Raw genomic sequence first — 22,580 nt, 5'->3', positions numbered from 1 at the left:
CAACTGCTGAATTGCAAGAAAACAGCAGAATTCTGCACGAAATCATCAAAATTCTTAGAGAAAACCGCATATTTCGATGCAAAACGACGATTTCTCGCTGATTTTCGTTGTTTTCTATCTTGAATTCGCAAAGAAGAGCACGAAATCTACAAAATCATGACTTTTTACCAAGATTCAACGGCTGAATTGCAAGAAAACAGCAGAATTCTGCACGAAATCATCAAAATTCTTAGAGAAAACCGCATATTTCGATGCAAAACGACGATTTCTCGCCGATTTTCGTTGTTTTCTGGCTTGAATTCGCAAAGAAGAGCACGAAATCTACAAAATCATCACTTTTTACCAAGATTCAACGGCTGAATTGCAAGAAAACAGCAGAATTCTGCACGAAATCGTCAAAATTCTTAGAGAAAACCGCATATTTCGATGCAAAACGACGATTTCTCGCTGATTTTCGTTGTTTTCTATCTTGAATTCGCAAAGAAGAGCACGGAATCTACAAAATCATGACTTTTTACCAAGATTCAACGGCTGAATTGCAAGAAAACAGCAGAATTCTGCACGAAATCATCAAAATTCTTACAGAAAACCGCATATTTCGATGCAAAACGACGATTTCTCGCCGATTTTCGTTGTTTTCTGGCTTGAATTCGCAAAGAAGAGCACGAAATCTACAAAATCATGACTTTTTACCAAGATTCAACGGCTGAATTGCAAGAAAACAGCAGAATTCTGCACGAAATCATCAAAATTCTTACAGAAAACCGCATTTTTCGATGCAAAACGACGATTTCTCGCCGATTTTCGTAGTTTTCTGGCTTGAATTCGCAAAGAAGAGCACGAAATCTACAAAATCATGACTTTTTACCAAGATTTAACGGCTGAATTGCAAGAAAACAGCAGAATTCTGCACGAAATCATCAAAATTCTTACAGAAAACCGCATATTTCGATGCAAAACAACGATTTCTCGCCGATTTTCGTTGTTTTCTGGCTTGAATTCGCAAAGAAGAGCACGAAAGTAGTGATACAAAGCCGGTTCTAGACCGGAAGTCGTAATCTCGAGCGCCCGTCCGGTGATGTATTGCTGGTCATCTACCAATCAGGCGCACAGATGGTGTCGGCGGCTCTTCCGGCGTATTGCTGGTCATCTGCCAATCAGGTGGCGGGTGATTTAAAAATTTGACACATGGCGGTGCGAATTTGACAGCTGGTGGCGGGAAATTGAAATGTGTAGCCGGTTGGAGGCGCCGCGAGCCGATAAACAGTTCAATTTGCGCGTGCGCGGCTAAACGGCGGGAAATTTAAAAATTTGACAGATGGCGGTGGAAATTTGACAGCTGGCGGCGGGAAATTTGAATTGACAGATGGCTGTAAATTTGACATTTGATCGTTCAAGATGGCGTCTTTAATTGTGACAGCTGGTAGAGGATCAAGATGGCGGTGACGGTTTGGGTGACAATCATAGAGGGCGCTAGAGAGAGAGCAAAAAATTCAAAAAAATTTGAGTGCGGTTCTCGGAAAAAATTGCAATTTCTCGGAAAAAAATATTATAATTTCTCGGAAAAAACATGTAAAATAGTTCGTTATTTGGGTGTGGTCATTTGGTCTGATTTCCGCGTTTCTCGGAATAACCGCAAACATTGATAACAGACCAAACTAGATGTTTTCAAACAAGACAAAAATTTAAAATAGTTCGCAGGGTATAAACAAGGTGTTTGAGATTTTCAGTCGCTGCTTGTATTTTTTATGAGACTTTTGGTGGGTCGTATGTACGATTTTCTGTAGCGGGATATTTAAAAATGGTGGAGTGCACGCCATCTATCCATCGTGGTGTGGTAGAAATCTGTATTATCGATTAAAAAATTTTCTGGAAATATGTAAAAAGTGTATGGGGCAATGACACTATTATAGCGATCGAGTACCTATATAATAATAAATTAATGAAAAAAAAAAATTCTGCAGGTCGTCTAATGTATGCAGGAATCTGCAAATCGATCAACATTAGTAGATGTCATATTTTTAGCGCAAATTTTGAATTCGATAAGAGGTGTGTGAGTGGGTGGTGCGTGCAAATATAAATCCAATTGAACTTCCGTAATTTACAAGTATTCAAAATGAATACGCAAACAAGAGAAGAAGTCAAATCAATTATTAGAAACCGATGGCCTAATCTTAAATTTGTAAGTTTATGATCTTTATATAATATATTTATGTTTTATTTTAACCTATCTTTATCAGTTTGTCTTGGTGTCTCTTGAAAAACTCCCTGAAGATGCTGATATTCTCAATATATCAGGGTGTGAACTAGGCAGTGTAGGTTGTATAAACAATACATGGGGCCTACATATTTACCATAAGGTGAGTTCCTTTTTTCATATATTTTCAATTCAAGGAATTTATTTTTGAATATCTTCACAGTATCCTGAGACAATTCGAAGGCGTGGAAGACCACGGAAAAGGAAGCCTTCTTTTCAATTTATTGCTTTGTAAATATATTATATACAAATAAAATTAAATAAAAGTATAAAGTTTTATTTATTATTCAAAATAAAGGGCGTGCAATATAAGCAATAAAGAATTACTTAACTAATTACATATATGAAAAGCGTGTTTGGCGTTTTTAGGTAAGGAGTCGTCGTAAATAGCCTGTTCAGAATACGATTTTTCTACATTTCATAATTTGAATTTAAATTCGAATCTAACGAATAAATTGTGTTAAATCAATCTTTATGCGGTAAATGATGTTAATATAGATGTTAGTGTTAAAATCAAGACATTGATATTATTACCTCTATTTTTGTGCTTCAACTTTCTCGACTGTGGCATGTATGAATTTGATCCTGCTGATATTTTAACGAATTTGTCGATTGAGAGAGTTAGAAATAAAATTGAATCAAGTTGCCATCCACTTCCAGACGATTCAAAATTACATGTCTGCGAATGAAAAATTAAATTAATACTAATAATAATAAGACATGTAAGTACTTACTTGGGCAATGAGATTTCGAAATAAAAGCGTCAAAATATCGTGTAGTTTCTCATTCGTTGTTGTTTTCAAAAATATTTTATTTTCAGTAGTAAAGTATTTATTTTCTCCGTTGACTTTATCATCGTCATCCGCCAGCCTTAACACATATTTGCTACATAATTCCAAATTAAATTTGAGAGCACCCAATTGTTTAATTTTTTTATGTAACAAATCTTTAATCATATTCATCGAATCAACCAACAACTCGAAAAGTTCCACATGGTTATGGTTGTAGAGAATGTAGGTCTCAACGCGCGATTTGAACGCCAATAATGGCTGTAAAGGAGAAATTAATACCAAAATTTAGTTAAAATAAAGACTACTTACTTTGATTAGAGATAACCTTCGTAGTGGAGCTGATGTTAATGATGATGTTGATTGCTGGTGCTGGTGCTGCTGCAGTCCACTTCCTTGAGGTTGATGATGATGATGATGGGAAAATGCTTGTAGTTTTTCGTCTAGTAAATGTTTTAAACATTGAAGTTGAATAAATTTTGTTTGATTTTTGCGTTTTTCCCAGACAGATTTTGATGAACTCAACAATAGGTTTTTACATTCTTTTGTTGACTTTGCAATTTCTTCATTGATTTCGGTCACATTTTCTTTCGAATCCAAAGAAATATTGTTCAACATGTTTTCTATGTTCTTGATTTGTTCATCCATGCTAGTAGATGATGTTGATGAAGATGCTGATGATGACGATGACGACGACGATGATGATAGTTTCGTTGATTTATTCATGTTTCTCAAATTCAAAAACGTTGGCCTTTTCTGCCTTACCAACGTCTTTCTGCCCTCTGAAGATGATACTTGATCCTTTACCGCTCAACAAATAATTTCGAAGCTCGGAATTATCCAAAAAGTTTTGCGCCAAACGTTTTGGTAAAAAGAGATCACCTTTTCCATCAAAAGAACAAACAACCGAATTTCCAAATTTTGTTTTAATACACTTTATATTAATAATTTTATACGAATGATCAACTACTAAGTCTTCATTTGCCCGAACACGATTGGGCAATGTGCATGAAGCGGTGTCATTTAATGACTGAAGAGTATTATGATGATTGGAATTCATTTTAATGATTTAAGTAATGCACGCGGACAGTAAAACTAGAATGAAGTGTCTGAAACTGAAATGAATAATAGATCTCCTTGTATGAAATAATTTATTACGTCACACAAAAATGATAAGCAAAAGCGTAAATTTGATTGGTTCTAAAATTAAAATATTTCATCATCGGTCGAAACCACCGAAGAAGAGGAAGAACACGATGAAATATGTACAGTACTTGCTAATGTATATTTTTTCGAATGTAATTTAATACAACACCTTTTAAATGACTGTATTGAAAATAATGGTTTGTTGATGCACCATCCACACCAAGACCCAGAATCACCTACGTATTGGTACAATTTAGTAGATTTTATGACATAATGTAAAACAACTTTTTTTAGTTTAATACTAAAATCTGAATAAGATGTAACGTTTAATGAAATTATGTGGTCCACACATTTAAAACATACTCCAAACATACAGAGGTATTCATCATCACCAAACGTAACATCATAAAAATCGAAATTTATGCAAATGTACTTGTATCTTTGAATATTTCGAATATGTAGTCCGTATTCATTATAATAAGGGTTTTGGTATATCAGTAATTTCATAAAGTTTTCACACTTCACTCTTTCACCCCACGTATAATTTTGATTAAGACAATTTTCACATTGACAATTAGCAAATTCGGTACCACTTTCAGCATTTTCAACGGAGATTATAATATCATTCTCAAGTCTTTCAGTCCAATAAAATTTGAGAAAATCGTACCATAAAATTGTCGGTAAAATATTGTATAAATTAACAATGCTATTTCCAAATGGAAAAGATTTTATTATTTGTATAAACATTAAGTTTTGCAACGATTTTGGAGCTGAACCACTCATTTTTACTGTAATTGATTGATTGATTAGCAAACGACAGCACGACTTATTGCAATTGATGCGACTGGAAATATAAGAATATAAAACACTGAACTTTACCACTGAGGGAACGTTTTTTAATAAATCTGGGAAACCACGATTACCATAAATTACGTAATTGAACGGAAAACCTAACCAATGAACTAATTTGATAAAAAGCTGTAGTTTTCCTTAATATTTCATTAATCAGTAATAAAGTTAAAAACTGATTTACTCATCATTCTGACAAATTGGGATAATTTAAATCAAATTGTTTTTCATTAGAACAATTTATTTCGAATATCGACAAATCTTTAATATTCGATCGGGTGAACACAATTAAATTCATATTATTAAAAACCGTTAACACTGATCGAGTTGGTGATGTAATATTTTCTACAGATAAGACGGAAACATTACCACTAACAGAATGTTTTTTATAAAACACGGAAACCACTTTTACCACAACTTCGTATTTTTACAAAATCCTTTAAACTAATTTGTTAAAAAACGGTAGTTTTATTAGCATTTTATTTATAAAACTTATAAAAAATATAATATAAGTATAATTAAAATTTTTAATTTACTCATTATCATCTTCTATTTCTTCTCCTTCTTCTTCTTTATTTTCGAATGTTACAAGCCGAGATAGTAAATTCTTAATTTGAATCAAAATGTTTTCATTGGGGCAATTTATTCCGAATATCGACAAATCTTTGATAGCGGATCGTGTGACCGCATTTAAAAATTCATCGAACTCAAAGAAATTCATTTTATTAAAAAAGTACATTTTTCCGTTAACACATCGTATTGCACCTAATAATTTATGTGCAGGAACGCCTGGAAATCGTTCCGATATCAAGCCGACACTATTTATTTTATTAGAACACGGATTAATGTTTACAAATTTATTATGATCCAGAAATAATATCACATCACCAGAATAAGTCATTAATGCTGAACGAATTGGTGATGAAATGTTAAACATTTTTTCTACAGTTATCGGGTTATTATTTTTACTTGATAATGTTAATTGAGGTAATTTTACGATATAAATTTGATTTTTTACAATAATCATTTCTTTTTCTTCATTATTTGAAGGCAATTGAAATATTACAGAAATTTCCTTAAAATCCAATGGAAGAAATTTCAACCAATCAGTAATTAACATTGGTTTCGTATATGAATTTTTTCCAATTTCGATTAACCATACCCATTTTTTGTAATAGTTATTTACAGTCGCGTGTGGTAACTTACATTTTACAGCGCGAAATCAGCTTGAAGCACGACGGCGTAGCCGGAGTGCTTTAATGATTGAGCGATGTAAAATGGTTAACGCACAAGAGTTGTATTAAACTTTTTGGCCGAAAAATTTTAATTTAAATAATTGGATTTTTCAAAATTTATGGGAACTGTCACATCTGACATTTGTAAATTTCATCATCTGTCAATTCTGTCAATTTTGTAGTTGGTGCACAAAAAGTACACAAGATGGCGCTGTATAAAAAACGTTTTAATATTACTTTAAAAATAGAAATATTGTCTTAATTGAGATAATAATTTAGATAGATTCCACTGTGGTGATCAATCTTCATTATGGTAAGGTGATTTTAATTTATAAACGCATGTGAAGAGCAGACGATTTGGGCAATTTTTACAGCACGGCGTGTGTAAACGTCCAGGGCGCTTGTAAATCTAGTGTTTCCGAAGCTGTCAATTGAATGTTAATTTGACGTTTACAATTCATGAGGCCAAAAAAAATATAAAAATGGTTTTTTACAATTAAAAACGTACTGATTTTTTTATTTAATTTACACAAATCCGGATATGTTTCATTTTGTCCTGAACTCGATGAAGATGAGCTGATACTAGTGGTAGCTGTAGTAGTAGTAGTTGTGGTTGTTGTTGTAGCAGTAGTTGGAAAAGTATTTTCATTCTTCTGGTTAATGCTTTTGGTAGTAGGCAAATATGTTCCATATAAATTTTCAATTGCTCGTATATCATCAGTATCTAAAGATTTTTTACCATGTTGATAATAAGCATACATAATAGATGAATTTATATATGAATGTTGTAATCCTAAGGTATGTCCGATTTCGTGAAGAATAACAGACAAAAAATCTAAATCATTTTCGTTTGGGTTATCGTAAAAATTCCATCTTTCCGCTGAATCAATATGCACTTCCGATACATTTGAATGATTAGGATAATCAGCATGTGCTAAAACTCCTCCTTCTCCATCTAATTTACTAGAGCAGGGTCTTCGATGTATGAAATAAGAATGCACACCGTTGGCGAATGTAATAAAAATATTTGGAAATCTGCTGAAATTCTCTTCGATAAACTTAAAATTGGTATTTTGCTCCCAAATTTGAAATGCTTCACGAATAATTTTTTTAATTTTTTCATCTCTCATATATGCACGCCACGTGAGGTTCATGTGATGCCATATTTTATCTTTCTTTACATTAAAATCCGATAAGGTATCCGGTATACCACAACGAGGACGTTCGATAAATTTTAATGTTTCGTTATCAATCTCTCCAGTCGAATTTAAGCTGTAGAATTCTTGAAATTCAAATAAAGCAGATCTTATTTTTTCGTTATTATTTTCTAATAATGATAAGGAGTCTGATGATGATAATGATGATGATGATTCGTCAGTACTATCACCGAAAAGATACCCATATTTATACAAATAATGAACTACAATTTTCTTTTCATCTTCACTATTACTGTTGAGATAATTCCCATAAATTATCATGCGATTTAAACATAACCACAAAACTAATAACAAAGTCGTTTTCATCATTATTTATTCGTAAAGATGAAGTGTTTAACTAAGAAAAAAATCGTAGTTACGTCTTAATATATCTATATTGAAATCAAATACATATGTATTTATAATTACATAGTACAAACATATTTATCATTACAATAGAAGCTGTAGGCACCTATGTATTACTACAATTCATATTGTACAATTTGATTTCTATTTAATTTATTGTATGTAAATGTAAGTAAGCCTGAAAGTAGTACGATTAGAGACATTTCAATAATCGATATAACTAACAAGAAATCATTGTAATGTTTGCATTTTGCTAATTTTACTTTTTCATCAAATTCATTAAAAATATTATTTACAACATTATTCCATACAGATGAAAAATTCATTGACGGTTCTGATGGTTTTATTATTGAAATTGAAGACGTAGTTATTGGTACTTCCGCTGACTGTGATAATTGTGTTGGTGGAATAAATAACGAATTTGATAATTTAATCCAATCAGAATCGAAATAAGATCGATTTTGAAAAACAAATCTTAATTTATAAAATATTGTTCGATTTGATGATGTCATCATACTCGTTATTGTTGGTGGCATCGTCGTCGTCGTCTCGGTTGCCGATATCGATGAATCGTAATCGAAATTATTTTCTTCATCTTGAAAAATTGAAAGTTGAAAATCTCGCCCCATATTTTTCATCATCATCCAATTATCAGGCCATGTATCGTTAAAATTATCACTAATGGAGATATAACATTCAATTATATCCGAAGTACGTTGTACATGTAGAATGTTGTTAATTAATACAACAAATAATACATATATATTCATCATCTTCTTATTGTGTTTTATGATGTTGTTGTTGATGATGATGATGATGATGATGATGATGATGGTTTCGTTTGATGTCAATACACCTGGGGCAATTTTCTAAAGAGGGTGGTGGTCCGTCAATTACATCGACGTTCTCGTTGTAGTCGTTGTCACAATAGTAATGTTCCAAACAGGGTAAATGATTTTTGATATCGGAATCTTCTTTAAAAATTGCTGGTAACTGGTTGTAAATTTGAAATAAATCAATCGAAGATAAATTAATCAATTGAAATTTAATTTTATCCAGTAGATAAATTTTGGTTTCTTCAAAATACAAAATTTCTTGTAATAACTTTTTCTGTCTAATCACTTCACTACAACGATTACTGCTGCTGCTGCTGCTGCTGCTGCTGCTGCTGCTACCGTTATTGCTACTACTGCTAGTATCACTACTGTTATTGTTCATAGCAACACACACACAAATAATTTGATTTAATTTGATTTATGGAAGATCATTTATATAACATTTCTCCCTCTTTTTTACTATCAGTTTTCATATAAAGATTATTATTTTTACCATTTTTGATGACAATAAATATTATACAATATGTATTTGAATAAAAATTTTGGTACAAAAAAAATCTTGATCTTATTTCAAAGGTTGCAACTCTCAAATATATGAGCTGTCACACTATTTTTCATCATAAATTTTGGATCAGTCTCATTACGTATGCGAAAAAGAGATAGAGCATTGTCGAAAGAGGAAACTATATGAAAGATCATATTAAGACAAAAATCAGTCAGTGTTTCTACGTATAGAATGAATAAAGTGTCGAAGAGTGTTTCTGAAAATGGATCAATTTTGTTGTGAAGATGCAATCAAAATTTCAATAAGTAACATTGAGAATGATGCGTATTGTTCGTTTTCCGATTTTCTTCAAAAAAATAATGATAACATCATCATCATCAACAACAACAACAACAACAACAACATCACCATCAACACCAACATCGAGAAAAGTGTCATCTATAAATTTTATATCGATCTTATTCTTACGTGCAACAGATACATCGATAAAAAAATTTCATTTTATAGTGTAATGAGTGAAATAAAAAAAATACATCTTTTGTATAATAAACTAAAAGTGATTATTCCCCCCATCAAATGGAGATTTAAAACCAAATGCAAAAAATGTAAAAAGAAAAAGAAGACCATCAATTTACTGCGACGACTCCCGTAAGAATGATGGTGATTAAATTAGATCTTATTAGGTATGTAGTAGGAATAAATTTAGACCAATCATAATCATTATCAATAGGTACTTTATTTGTCATCTAGAAGAAAAAGAAGTTAGTTGTTAGCTAGCTAGCTAGCTGATAATATTGATGTGTTGGTGATTTCCTCAGCTCTCTACGAAATAATTAATAATGAAGATTATCGTGTGTGACATCCAAGGATTTTGTATTCCTGAATTTATTCCGAAAGAGCTTACACTGTTCGACGGAAAACAGATCAGCCATTACTTTTTCAAGTCTCCAACACCGTACCAATCACTTGATCCAGAATCGCGTCGACAAGTCAACTATTTAGAAAAATCGCATCACATGATACGATACACTTCAGGAATAATTCCATACCAAGAAATCGACAACATTTTAGGATATCATTTCGATTCCGAACATGGTGAGCGGGTCGATGTGATCTACGTTAAAGGAAGAATGAATGTAATTTTCTTAAAAGACTACTTCAAATATCACACCGACACCATTACATGGTCTCCTGAAATTATTAATATAGAAAAAGACGTCAACACCACAATTCAATGCATCGAGAAATTTCCAAAGGCCATTCCGTTCTGCATGTATCATGAATATGCTTCAGGAAATAAAAAACTATGTATTTGTAGCGCCAATAATGCACATTATTTATATAATTGGATATGTAATAATAAAATTTATAAGAAATAAAATTTGTGTTTCGAACACTTTTGTCACCTTCTACAAGCTTAATTAATACAAATTCATAATTAAAATGATAAAATTAGAAATATCAACGTTTGCGGTGAATGCAATATGCTTTCGTATCTGCAGGAAAACCAATTGCGGCTTCAATATCAACCTTAAGAATCGATTCGAAAGTCACTAACTTGGTTGATTGCACTTTAAAAATAATATTTAAATTACTACAACTACTCTGTACCTTGGAATTCAAATCATAGAGCTCCTTTAACCCTCTGGCCCCCTTTTTGTTGTTTCTTAAACAAATTTTAAATTACGTCGTAATTAATCTGACATCTGTTATAGCCAACTGGCATTGTGATTTTGTAAAGATTTTTGTTGGAAAAGCATTCCCGAAGTATCTTTTACCTTTCTGAGGGTAAATTGAGGTCTTTCGAACCCGATTTTTTCATTCGCAGACATGTAATTTTGAATCGTCTGGAAGTGGATGGCAACTTGATTCAATTTTATTTCTAACTCTCTCAATCGACAAATTCGTTAAAATATCAGCAGGATCAAATTCATACATGCCACAGTCGAGGAAGTTGAAGCACAAAACTAGAGGTAATAATATCAATGTCTTGATTTTAACACTAACATCTATATTAACATCATTTACCGCATAAAGATTAATTTAACACAATTTATTCGTTAGATTCGAATTTAAATTCAAATTATGAAATGTAGGTATTGTGAAAAATCGTATTCTGAACAGGCTATTTATTGCTTTATTGTTTATTTCAGCTTTAAAAATGGGTACGACAGAATACATTTAATTCAAATACATCACTTTGCACTTTTAAAATTAATAAAAGCTTTATCACCTTTTGACAATAAACGATTTATTAGTTTGAATAAAATTAATTCACTTTCGTGGGGATCATTATTCAATTTATTCTAATCATCACATTGATGATCATTCTTATGAAATATTGATAATATTTTTCTCACAGATCACTGCAACGATGAGGACGACGACGACGATGACTATAATAAGAAAAAATATAAGCTCCTTACCAAAAAACGCCAAACACGCTTTTCATATATGTAATTAGTTAAGTAATTCTTTATTGCTTATATTGCACGCCCTTTATTTTGAATAATAAATAAAACTTTATACTTTTATTTAATTTTATTTGTATATAATATATTTACAAAGCAATAAATTGAAAAAAAGGCTTCCTTTTCCGTGGTCTTCCACGCCTTCGAATTGTCTCAGGATACTGTGAAGATATTCAAAAATAAATTCCTTGAATTGAAAATATATGAAAAAAGGAACTCACCTTATGGTAAATATGTAGGCCCCATGTATTGTTTATACAACCTACACTGCCTAGTTCACACCCTGATATGTTGAGAATTTCAGCATCTTCAGGGAGTTTTTCAAGAGACACCAAGACAAACTGATAAAGATATGTTAAAATAAAACATAAATATATTATATAAAGATCATAAACTTACAAATTTACGATTGGGCCATCGGTTTCTAATAATTGATTTGACTTCTTCTCTTGTTTGCGTATTCATTTTGAATACTTGTAAATTACGGAAGTTCAATTGGATTTATATTTGCACGCACCACCCACTCACACACCTCTTATCGAATTCAAAATTTGCGCTAAAAATATGACATCTACTAATGTTGATCGATTTGCAGATTCCTGCATACATTAGACGACCTGCAGAATTTTTTTTTTCATTAATTTATTATTATATAGGTACTCGATCGCTATAATAGTGTCATTGCCCATACACTTTTTACATATTTCCAGAAATTTTTTTAATCGATAATACAGATTTCTACCACACCACGATGGATAGATGGCGTGCACTCCACCATTTTTAAATATCCCGCTACAGAAAATCGTACATACGACCCACCAAAAGTCTCATAAAAAATACAAGCAGCGACTGAAAATCTCAAACACTTTGCTTATACCCTGCGAACTATTTTAAATTTTTGTCTTGTTTGAAAACATCTAGTTTGGTCTGTTATCAATGTTTGCGGTTATTCCGAGAAACGCGGAAATCAGACCAAATGACCACACCCAAATAACGAACTATTTTACATGTTTTTTCCGAGAAATTATAATATTTTTTTCCGAGAAATTGCAATTTTTTCCGAGAACCGCACTCAAATTTTTTTGAATTTTTTGCTCTCTCTCTAGCGCCCTCTATGATTGTCACCCAAACCGTCACCGCCATCTTGATCCTCTACCAGCTGTCACAATTAAAGACGCCATCTTGAACGATCAAATGTCAAATTTACAGCCATCTGTCAATTCAAATTTCCCGCCGCCAGCTGTCAAATTTCCACCGCCATCTGTCAAATTTTTAAATTTCCCGCCGTTTAGCCGCGCACGCGCAAATTGAACTGTTTATCGGCTCGCGGCGCCTCCAACCGGCTACACATTTCAATTTCCCGCCACCAGCGGTCAAATTCCCACCGCCATCTGTCAAATTTTTAAATCACCCGCCACCTGATTGGCAGATGACCAGCAATACGCCGGAAGAGCCGCCGACACCATCTGTGCGCCTGATTGGTAGATGACCAGCAATACATCACCGGACGGGCGCTCGAGATTACGACTTCCGGTCTAGAACCGGCTTTGTATCACTACTCACGAAATCTACAAAATCATGACTTTTTACCAAGATTCAACGGCTGAATTGCAAGAAAACAGCAGAATTCTGCACGAAGTCATCAAAATTCTTACAGAAAACCGCATATTTCGATGCAAAACAACGATTTCTCGCCGATTTTCGTTGTTTTCTGGCTTGAATTCGCAAAGAAGAGCACGAAATCTACAAAATCATCACTTTTTACCAAGATTCAACGGCTGAATTGCAAGAAAACAGCAGAATTCTGCACGAAATCATCAAAATTCTTAGAGAAAACTGCATATTTCGATGCAAAACAACGATTTCTCGCCGATTTTCGTTGTTTTCTATCTTGAATTCGCCAAGAAGAGCACGAAATCTACAAGATCATGACTTTTTACCAAGATTCAACGGCTGAATTGCAAGAAAACAGCAGAATTCTGCACGAAATCATCAAAATTCTTACAGAAAACCGCATATTTCGATGCAAAACGACGATTTCTCGCCGATTTTCGTTGTTTTCTGGCATGAATTTGCAAAGAAGAGCACGAAATCTACAAAACCATGACTTTTTACCAAGATTCAACGGCTGAATTGCAAGAAAACAGCAGAATTCTGCACAAAATCATCAAATTTCTTAGAGAAAACCGCATATTTCGATGCAAAACGACGTTTTCTCGCTGATTTTCGTTGTTTTCTATCTTGAATTCGCAAAGAAGAGCACGAAATCTACAAAATCATGACTTTTTACCAAGATTCAACGGCTGAATTGCAAGAAAACAGCAGAATTCTGCACGAAATCATCAAAGTTCTTACAGAAAACCGCATATTTCGATGCAAAACGACGATTTCTCGCCGATTTTCGTTGTTTTCTGGCTTGAATTTGCAAAGAAGAGCACGAAGTCTACAAAATCATCACTTTTTACCAAGATTCAACGGCTGAATTGCAAGAAAACAGCAGAATTCTGCACGAAATCATCAAAATTCTTAGAGAAAACCGCATATTTCGATGCAAAACGACGATTTCTCGCCGATTTTCGTTGTTTTCTATCTTGAATTCGCAAAGAAGAGCACGAAATCTACAAAATCATGACTTTTTACCAAGATTCAACGGCCGAATTGCAAGAAAACAGCAGAATTCTGCACGAAATCATCAAAATTCTTACAGAAAACCGCATATTTCGATGCAAAACGACGATTTCTCGCCGATTTTTGTTGTTTTCTGGCTTGAATTCGCAAAGAAGAGCACGAAATCTACAAAATCATGACTTTTTACCAAGATTCAACGGCTGAATTGCAAGAAAACAGCAGAATTCTGCACGAAATCATCAAAATTCTTAGAGAAAACTGCATATTTCGATGCAAAACAACGATTTCTCGCCGATTTTCGTTGTTTTCTATCTTGAATTCGCCAAGAAGAGCACGAAATCTACAAAATCATGACTTTTTACCTAGATTCAACGGCTGAATTGCAAGAAAACAGCAGAATTCTGCACGAAATCATCAAAATTCTTACAGAAAACCGCATATTTCGATGCAAAACGACGATTTCTCGCCGATTTTCGTTGTTTTCTGGCTTGAATTTGCAAAGAAGAGCACGAAATCTACAAAATCATGACTTTTTACCAAGATTCAACGGCTGAATTGCAAGAAAACAGCAGAATTCTGCACGAAATCATCAAAATTCTTACAGTAAACCGCATTTTTCGATGCAAAACGACGATTTCTCGGCGATTTTCGTTGTTTTCTGGCATGAATTTGCAAAGAAGAGCACGAAATCTACAAAATCATGACTTTTTACCAAGATTCAACTGCTGAATTGCAAGAAAACAGCAGAATTCTGCACGAAATCATCAAAATTCTTAGAGAAAACCGCATATTTCGATGCAAAACGACGATTTCTCGCTGATTTTCGTTGTTTTCTATCTTGAATTCGCAAAGAAGAGCACGAAATCTACAAAATCATGACTTTTTACCAAGATTCAACGGCTGAATTGCAAGAAAACAGCAGAATTCTGCACGAAATCATCAAAATTCTTAGAGAAAACCGCATATTTCGATGCAAAACGACGATTTCTCGCCGATTTTCGTTGTTTTCTGGCTTGAATTCGCAAAGAAGAGCACGAAATCTACAAAATCATCACTTTTTACCAAGATTCAACGGCTGAATTGCAAGAAAACAGCAGAATTCTGCACGAAATCATCAAAATTCTTAGAGAAAACCGCATATTTCGATGCAAAACGACGATTTCTCGCTGATTTTCGTTGTTTTCTATCTTGAATTCGCAAAGAAGAGCACGGAATCTACAAAATCATGACTTTTTACCAAGATTCAACGGCTGAATTGCAAGAAAACAGCAGAATTCTGCACGAAATCATCAAAATTCTTACAGAAAACCGCATATTTCGATGCAAAACGACGATTTCTCGCCGATTTTCGTTGTTTTCTGGCTTGAATTCGCAAAGAAGAGCACGAAATCTACAAAATCATGACTTTTGGCCAAGATTCAACGGCTGAATTGCAAGAAAACAGCAGAATTCTGCACGAAATCATCAAAATTCTTACAGAAAACCGCATTTTTCGATGCAAAACGACGATTTCTCGCCGATTTTCGTAGTTTTCTGGCTTGAATTCGCAAAGAAGAGCACGAAATCTACAAAATCATGACTTTTTACCAAGATTCAACGGCTGAATTGCAAGAAAACAGCAGAATTCTGCACGAAATCATCAAAATTCTTACAGAAAACCGCATATTTCGATGCAAAACAACGATTTCTCGCCGATTTTCGTTGTTTTCTGGCTTGAATTCGCAAAGAAGAGCACGAAATCTACAAAATCATGACTTTTTACCAAGATTCAACGGCTGAATTGCAAGAAAACAGCAGAATTCTGCACGAAATCATCAAAATTCTTAGAGAAAACCGCATATTTCGATGCAAAACGACGATTTCTCGCTGATTTTCGTTGTTTTCTATCTTGAATTCGCAAAGAAGAGCACGGAATCTACAAAATCATGACTTTTTACCAAGATTCAACGGCTGAATTGCAAGAAAACAGCAGAATTCTGCACGAAATCATCAACATTCTTACAGAAAACCGCATATTTCGATGCAAAACGACGATTTCTCGCCGATTTTCGTTGTTTTCTGGCTTGAATTCGTAAAGAAGAGCACAAAATTTACAAAATCATGACTTTTTACCAAGATTCAACGGCTGAATTGCAAGAAAACAGCAGAATTCTGCACGAAATCATCAAAATTCTTACAGAAAACCGCATATTTCGATGCAAAACGACGATTTCTCGCCGATTTTCGTTGTTTTCTGGCATGAATTTGCAAAGAAGAGCACGAAATCTACAAAATCATGACTTTTTACCAAGATTCAACGGCTGAATTGCAAGAAAACAGCAGAATTCTGCACGAAATCATCAAATTTCTTAGAGAAAACCGCATATTTCGATGCAAAACGACGTTTTCTCGCTGATTTTCGTTGTTTTCTATCTTGAATTCGCAAAGAAGAGCACGAAATCTACAAAATCATGACTTTTTACCAAGATTCAACGGCTGAATTGCAAGAAAACAGCAGAATTCTGCACGAAATCATCAAAATTCTTACAGAAAACCGCATATTTCGATGCAAAACGACGAATTCTCGCCGATTTTCGTTGTTTTCTGGCATGAATTCGCAAAAAAGAGCACGAAATCTACAAAATCATCACTTTTTACTAAGATTCAACGGCTGAATTGCAAGAAAACAGCAGAATTCTGCACGAAATCATCAAAATTCTTAGAGAAAACCGCATATTTCGATGCAAAACGACGATTTCTCGCTGATTTTCGTTGTTTTCTATCTTGAATTCGCAAAGAAGAGCACGGAATCTACAAAATCATGACTTTTTACCAAGATTCAACGGCTGAATTGCAAGAAAACAGCAGAATTCTGCATGAAATCATCAAAATTCTTACAGAAAACCGCATATTTCGATGCAAAACAACGATTTCTCGCCGATTTTCGTTGTTTTCTATCTTGAATTCGCAAAGAAGAGCACGAAATCTACAAAATCATGACTTTTTACCAAGATTCAACGGCTGAATTGCAAGAAAACAGCAGAATTCTGCACGAAATCATCAAAGTTCTTACAGAAAACCGCATATTTCGATGCAAAACGACGATTTCTCGCCGATTTTCGTTGTTTTCTGGCTTGAATTTGCAAAGAAGAGCACGAAATCTACAAAATCAACACTTTTTACCAAGATTCAACGGCTGAATTGCAAGAAAACAGCAGAATTCTGCACGAAATCATCAAAATTCTTAGAGAAAACGGCATATTTCGATGCAAAACGACGATTTCTCGCCGATTTTCGTTGTTTTCTGGCTTGAATTCGCAAAGAAGAGCACGAAATCTACAAAATCATCACTTTTTACCAAGATTCAACGGCTGAATTGCAAGAAAACAGCAGAATTCTGCACGAAATTATCAATATTCTTACAGAAAACTGCATATTTCGATGCAAAACGACGATTTCTCGCCGATTTTCGTTGTTTTCTGGCTTGAATTCGCAAAGAAGAGCACGAAATCTACAAAATCATGACTTTTTACCAAGATTCAACGGCTGAATTGCAAGAAAACAGCAGAATTCTGCACGAAATCATCAAAATTCTTACAGAAAACCGCATATTTCGATGCAAAACGACGATTTCTCGCCGATTTTCGTTGTTTTCTGGCTTGAATTCGCAAAGAAGAGCACGAAATCTACAAAATCATGACTTTTTACCAAGATTCAACGGCTGAATTGCAAGAAAACAGCAGAATTCTGCACGAAATCATCAAAATTCTTAGAGAAAACTGCATATTTCGATGCAAAACAACGATTTCTCGCCGATTTTCGTTGTTTTCTATCTTGAATTCGCCAAGAAGAGCACGAAATCTACAAAATCATGACTTTTTACCAAGATTCAACGGCTGAATTGCAAGAAAACAGCAGAATTCTGCACGAAATCGTCAAAATTCTTACAGAAAACCGCATATTTCGATGCAAAACGACGATTTCTCGCCGATTTTCGTTGTTTTCTGGCATGAATTCGCAAAGAAGAGCTAGAAATCTACAAAATCATGACTTTTTACCAAGATTCAACGGCTGAATTGCAAGAAAACAGCAGAATTCTGCACGAAATCGTCAAAATTCTTACAGAAAACCGCATATTTCGATGCAAAACGACGATTTCTCGCCGATTTTCGTTGTTTTCTGGCATGAATTCGCAAAGAAGAGCACGAAATCTACAAAATCATGACTTTTTACCAAGATTCAACGGCTGAATTGCAAGAAAACAGCAGAATTCTGCACGAAATCATCAAAGTTCTTACAGAAAACCGCATATTTCGATGCAAAACGACGATTTCTCGCCGATTTTCGTTGTTTTCTGGCTTGAATTTGCAAAGAAGAGCACGAAGTCTACAAAATCATCACTTTTTACCAAGATTCAACGGCTGAATTGCAAGAAAACAGCAGAATTCTGCACGAAATCATCAAAATTCTTAGAGAAAACCGCATATTTCGATGCAAAACGACGATTTCTCGCCGATTTTCGTTGTTTTCTATCTTGAATTCGCAAAGAAGAGCACGAAATCTACAAAATCATGACTTTTTACCAAGATTCAACGGCCGAATTGCAAGAAAACAGCAGAATTCTGCACGAAATCATCAAAATTCTTACAGAAAACCGCATATTTCGATGCAAAACAACGATTTCTCGCCGATTTTCGTTGTTTTCTATCTTGAATTCGCCAAGAAGAGCACGAAATCTACAAAATCATGACTTTTTACCTAGATTCAACGGCTGAATTGCAAGAAAACAGCAGAATTCTGCACGAAATCATCAAAATTCTTACAGAAAACCGCATATTTCGATGCAAAACGACGATTTCTCGCCGATTTTCGTTGTTTTCTGGCTTGAATTTGCAAAGAAGAGCACGAAATCTACAAAATCATGACTTTTTACCAAGATTCAACGGCTGAATTGCAAGAAAACAGCAGAATTCTGCACGAAATCATCAAAATTCTTACAGTAAACCGCATTTTTCGATGCAAAACGACGATTTCTCGGCGATTTTCGTTGTTTTCTGGCATGAATTTGCAAAGAAGAGCACGAAATCTACAAAATCATGACTTTTTACCAAGATTCAACTGCTGAATTGCAAGAAAACAGCAGAATTCTGCACGAAATCATCAAAATTCTTAGAGAAAACCGCATATTTCGATGCAAAACGACGATTTCTCGCTGATTTTCGTTGTTTTCTATCTTGAATTCGCAAAGAAGAGCACGAAATCTACAAAATCATGACTTTTTACCAAGATTCAACGGCTGAATTGCAAGAAAACAGCAGAATTCTGCACGAAATCATCAAAATTCTTAGAGAAAACCGCATATTTCGATGCAAAACGACGATTTCTCGCCGATTTTCGTTGTTTTCTGGCTTGAATTCGCAAAGAAGAGCACGAAATCTACAAAATCATCACTTTTTACCAAGATTCAACGGCTGAATTGCAAGAAAACAGCAGAATTCTGCACGAAATCATCAAAATTCTTAGAGAAAACCGCATATTTCGATGCAAAACGACGATTTCTCGCTGATTTTCGTTGTTTTCTATCTTGAATTCGCAAAGAAGAGCACGGAATCTACAAAATCATGACTTTTTACCAAGATTCAACGGCTGAATTGCAAGAAAACAGCAGAATTCTGCACGAAATCATCAAAATTCTTACAGAAAACCGCATATTTCGATGCAAAACGACGATTTCTCGCCGATTTTCGTTGTTTTCTGGCTTGAATTCGCAAAGAAGAGCACGAAATCTACAAAATCATGACTTTTGGCCAAGATTCAACGGCTGAATTGCAAGAAAACAGCAGAATTCTGCACGAAATCATCAAAATTCTTACAGAAAACCGCATTTTTCGATGCAAAACGACGATTTCTCGCCGATTTTCGTAGTTTTCTGGCTTGAATTCGCAAAGAAGAGCACGAAATCTACAAAATCATGACTTTTTACCAAGATTCAACGGCTGAATTGCAAGAAAACAGCAGAATTCTGCACGAAATCATCAAAATTCTTACAGAAAACCGCATATTTCGATGCAAAACAACGATTTCTCGCCGATTTTCGTTGTTTTCTGGCTTGAATTCGCAAAGAAGAGCACGAAATCTACAAAATCATGACTTTTTACCAAGATTCAACGGCTGAATTGCAAGAAAACAGCAGAATTCTGCACGAAATCATCAAAATTCTTAGAGAAAACCGCATATTTCGATGCAAAACGACGATTTCTCGCTGATTTTCGTTGTTTTCTATCTTGAATTCGCAAAGAAGAGCACGGAATCTACAAAATCATGACTTTTTACCAAGATTCAACGGCTGAATTGCAAGAAAACAGCAGAATTCTGCACGAAATCATCAACATTCTTACAGAAAACCGCATATTTCGATGCAAAACGACGATTTCTCGCCGATTTTCGTTGTTTTCTGGCTTGAATTCGTAAAGAAGAGCACAAAATTTACAAAATCATGACTTTTTACCAAGATTCAACGGCTGAATTGCAAGAAAACAGCAGAATTCTGCACGAAATCATCAAAATTCTTACAGAAAACCGCATATTTCGATGCAAAACGACGATTTCTCGCCGATTTTCGTTGTTTTCTGGCATGAATTTGCAAAGAAGAGCACGAAATCTACAAAATCATGACTTTTTACCAAGATTCAACGGCTGAATTGCAAGAAAACAGCAGAATTCTGCACGAAATCATCAAATTTCTTAGAGAAAACCGCATATTTCGATGCAAAACGACGTTTTCTCGCTGATTTTCGTTGTTTTCTATCTTGAATTCGCAAAGAAGAGCACGAAATCTACAAAATCATGACTTTTTACCAAGATTCAACGGCTGAATTGCAAGAAAACAGCAGAATTCTGCACGAAATCATCAAAATTCTTACAGAAAACCGCATATTTCGATGCAAAACGACGAATTCTCGCCGATTTTCGTTGTTTTCTGGCATGAATTCGCAAAAAAGAGCACGAAATCTACAAAATCATCACTTTTTACTAAGATTCAACGGCTGAATTGCAAGAAAACAGCAGAATTCTGCACGAAATCATCAAAATTCTTAGAGAAAACCGCATATTTCGATGCAAAACGACGATTTCTCGCTGATTTTCGTTGTTTTCTATCTTGAATTCGCAAAGAAGAGCACGGAATCTACAAAATCATGACTTTTTACCAAGATTCAACGGCTGAATTGCAAGAAAACAGCAGAATTCTGCACGAAATCATCAAAATTCTTACAGAAAACCGCATATTTCGATGCAAAACAACGATTTCTCGCCGATTTTCGTTGTTTTCTATCTTGAATTCGCAAAGAAGAGCACGAAATCTACAAAATCATGACTTTTTACCAAGATTCAACGGCTGAATTGCAAGAAAACAGCAGAATTCTGCACGAAATCATCAAAGTTCTTACAGAAAACCGCATATTTCGATGCAAAACGACGATTTCTCGCCGATTTTCGTTGTTTTCTGGCTTGAATTTGCAAAGAAGAGCACGAAATCTACAAAATCAACACTTTTTACCAAGATTCAACGGCTGAATTGCAAGAAAACAGCAGAATTCTGCACGAAATCATCAAAATTCTTAGAGAAAACGGCATATTTCGATGCAAAACGACGATTTCTCGCCGATTTTCGTTGTTTTCTGGCTTGAATTCGCAAAGAAGAGCACGAAATCTACAAAATCATCACTTTTTACCAAGATTCAACGGCTGAATTGCAAGAAAACAGCAGAATTCTGCACGAAATTATCAATATTCTTACAGAAAACTGCATATTTCGATGCAAAACGACGATTTCTCGCCGATTTTCGTTGTTTTCTGGCTTGAATTCGCAAAGAAGAGCACGAAATCTACAAAATCATGACTTTTTACCAAGATTCAACGGCTGAATTGCAAGAAAACAGCAGAATTCTGCACGAAATCATCAAAATTCTTACAGAAAACCGCATATTTCGATGCAAAACGACGATTTCTCGCCGATTTTCGTTGTTTTCTGGCTTGAATTCGCAAAGAAGAGCACGAAATCTACAAAATCATGACTTTTTACCAAGATTCAACGGCTGAATTGCAAGAAAACAGCAGAATTCTGCACGAAATCATCAAAATTCTTAGAGAAAACTGCATATTTCGATGCAAAACAACGATTTCTCGCCGATTTTCGTTGTTTTCTATCTTGAATTCGCCAAGAAGAGCACGAAATCTACAAAATCATGACTTTTTACCAAGATTCAACGGCTGAATTGCAAGAAAACAGCAGAATTCTGCACGAAATCGTCAAAATTCTTACA

General features: G+C 34.4%; 2 protein-coding genes and 1 long non-coding RNA gene across 3 annotated transcripts; 1 reads left to right on the top strand and 2 right to left on the bottom strand.

The window, feature by feature from the left end:
* Positions 1 to 2,729: 2,729 nt before the first annotated feature.
* Positions 2,730 to 3,921, bottom strand: LOC148165938 (uncharacterized). Its single transcript, XM_088049589.1, has 3 exons — positions 3,358 to 3,921; positions 2,992 to 3,306; positions 2,730 to 2,936 (listed from the first exon to the last, which is right to left on the bottom strand). Exons 1-3 carry the CDS (start codon positions 3,769 to 3,771, stop codon positions 2,730 to 2,732), a joined length of 936 nt encoding a protein of 311 aa, XP_087905715.1. The 5' UTR covers positions 3,772 to 3,921.
* Positions 3,922 to 7,047: 3,126 nt separating this feature from the next.
* LOC148165937 (matrix metalloproteinase-16-like) lies at positions 7,048 to 7,801 on the bottom strand. The gene is made up of 2 exons (XM_088049588.1): positions 7,172 to 7,801; positions 7,048 to 7,068 (listed from the first exon to the last, which is right to left on the bottom strand). The coding sequence occupies exons 1-2, from the start codon at positions 7,799 to 7,801 to the stop codon at positions 7,048 to 7,050; spliced, it is 651 nt and encodes a 216-aa protein (XP_087905714.1).
* A 3,218-nt stretch (positions 7,802 to 11,019) lies between these two features.
* Positions 11,020 to 11,717, top strand: LOC148165936 (uncharacterized). Its single transcript, XR_015771081.1, has 2 exons — positions 11,020 to 11,151; positions 11,541 to 11,717. It is a non-coding gene; the product is annotated as an uncharacterized LOC148165936 (long non-coding RNA).
* Positions 11,718 to 22,580: the final 10,863 nt, after the last annotated feature.

The sequence above is a fragment of the Gnatocerus cornutus genome, unplaced genomic scaffold (assembly GCF_029298725.1).
Source record: "Gnatocerus cornutus isolate USDA-ARS CGAHR unplaced genomic scaffold, icGnaCorn1.1 ctg00000120.1, whole genome shotgun sequence".
Lineage (NCBI taxonomy): Eukaryota > Metazoa > Arthropoda > Insecta > Coleoptera > Tenebrionidae > Gnatocerus > Gnatocerus cornutus.
This window is presented reverse-complemented; position numbering and strand designations above follow the sequence as displayed.

Coding starts and splice junctions, on each gene's coding strand:
- LOC148165938 (XM_088049589.1), bottom strand. CDS start 3,771: ATGAATAAATCAACGAAACTATCATCATCGTCGTCGTCATCGTCATCA. Junction 3,307..3,357: donor GAAGGTTATCTCTAATCAAA/GTAAGTAGTCTT, acceptor TCTCCTTTACAG/CCATTATTGGCGTTCAAATC. Junction 2,937..2,991: donor TTCGAAATCTCATTGCCCAA/GTAAGTACTTAC, acceptor TTTCATTCGCAG/ACATGTAATTTTGAATCGTC.
- LOC148165937 (XM_088049588.1), bottom strand. CDS start 7,801: ATGATGAAAACGACTTTGTTATTAGTTTTGTGGTTATGTTTAAATCGC. Junction 7,069..7,171: donor ATCATTCAAATGTATCGGAA/GTGCATATTGAT, acceptor GACATACCTTAG/GATTACAACATTCATATATA.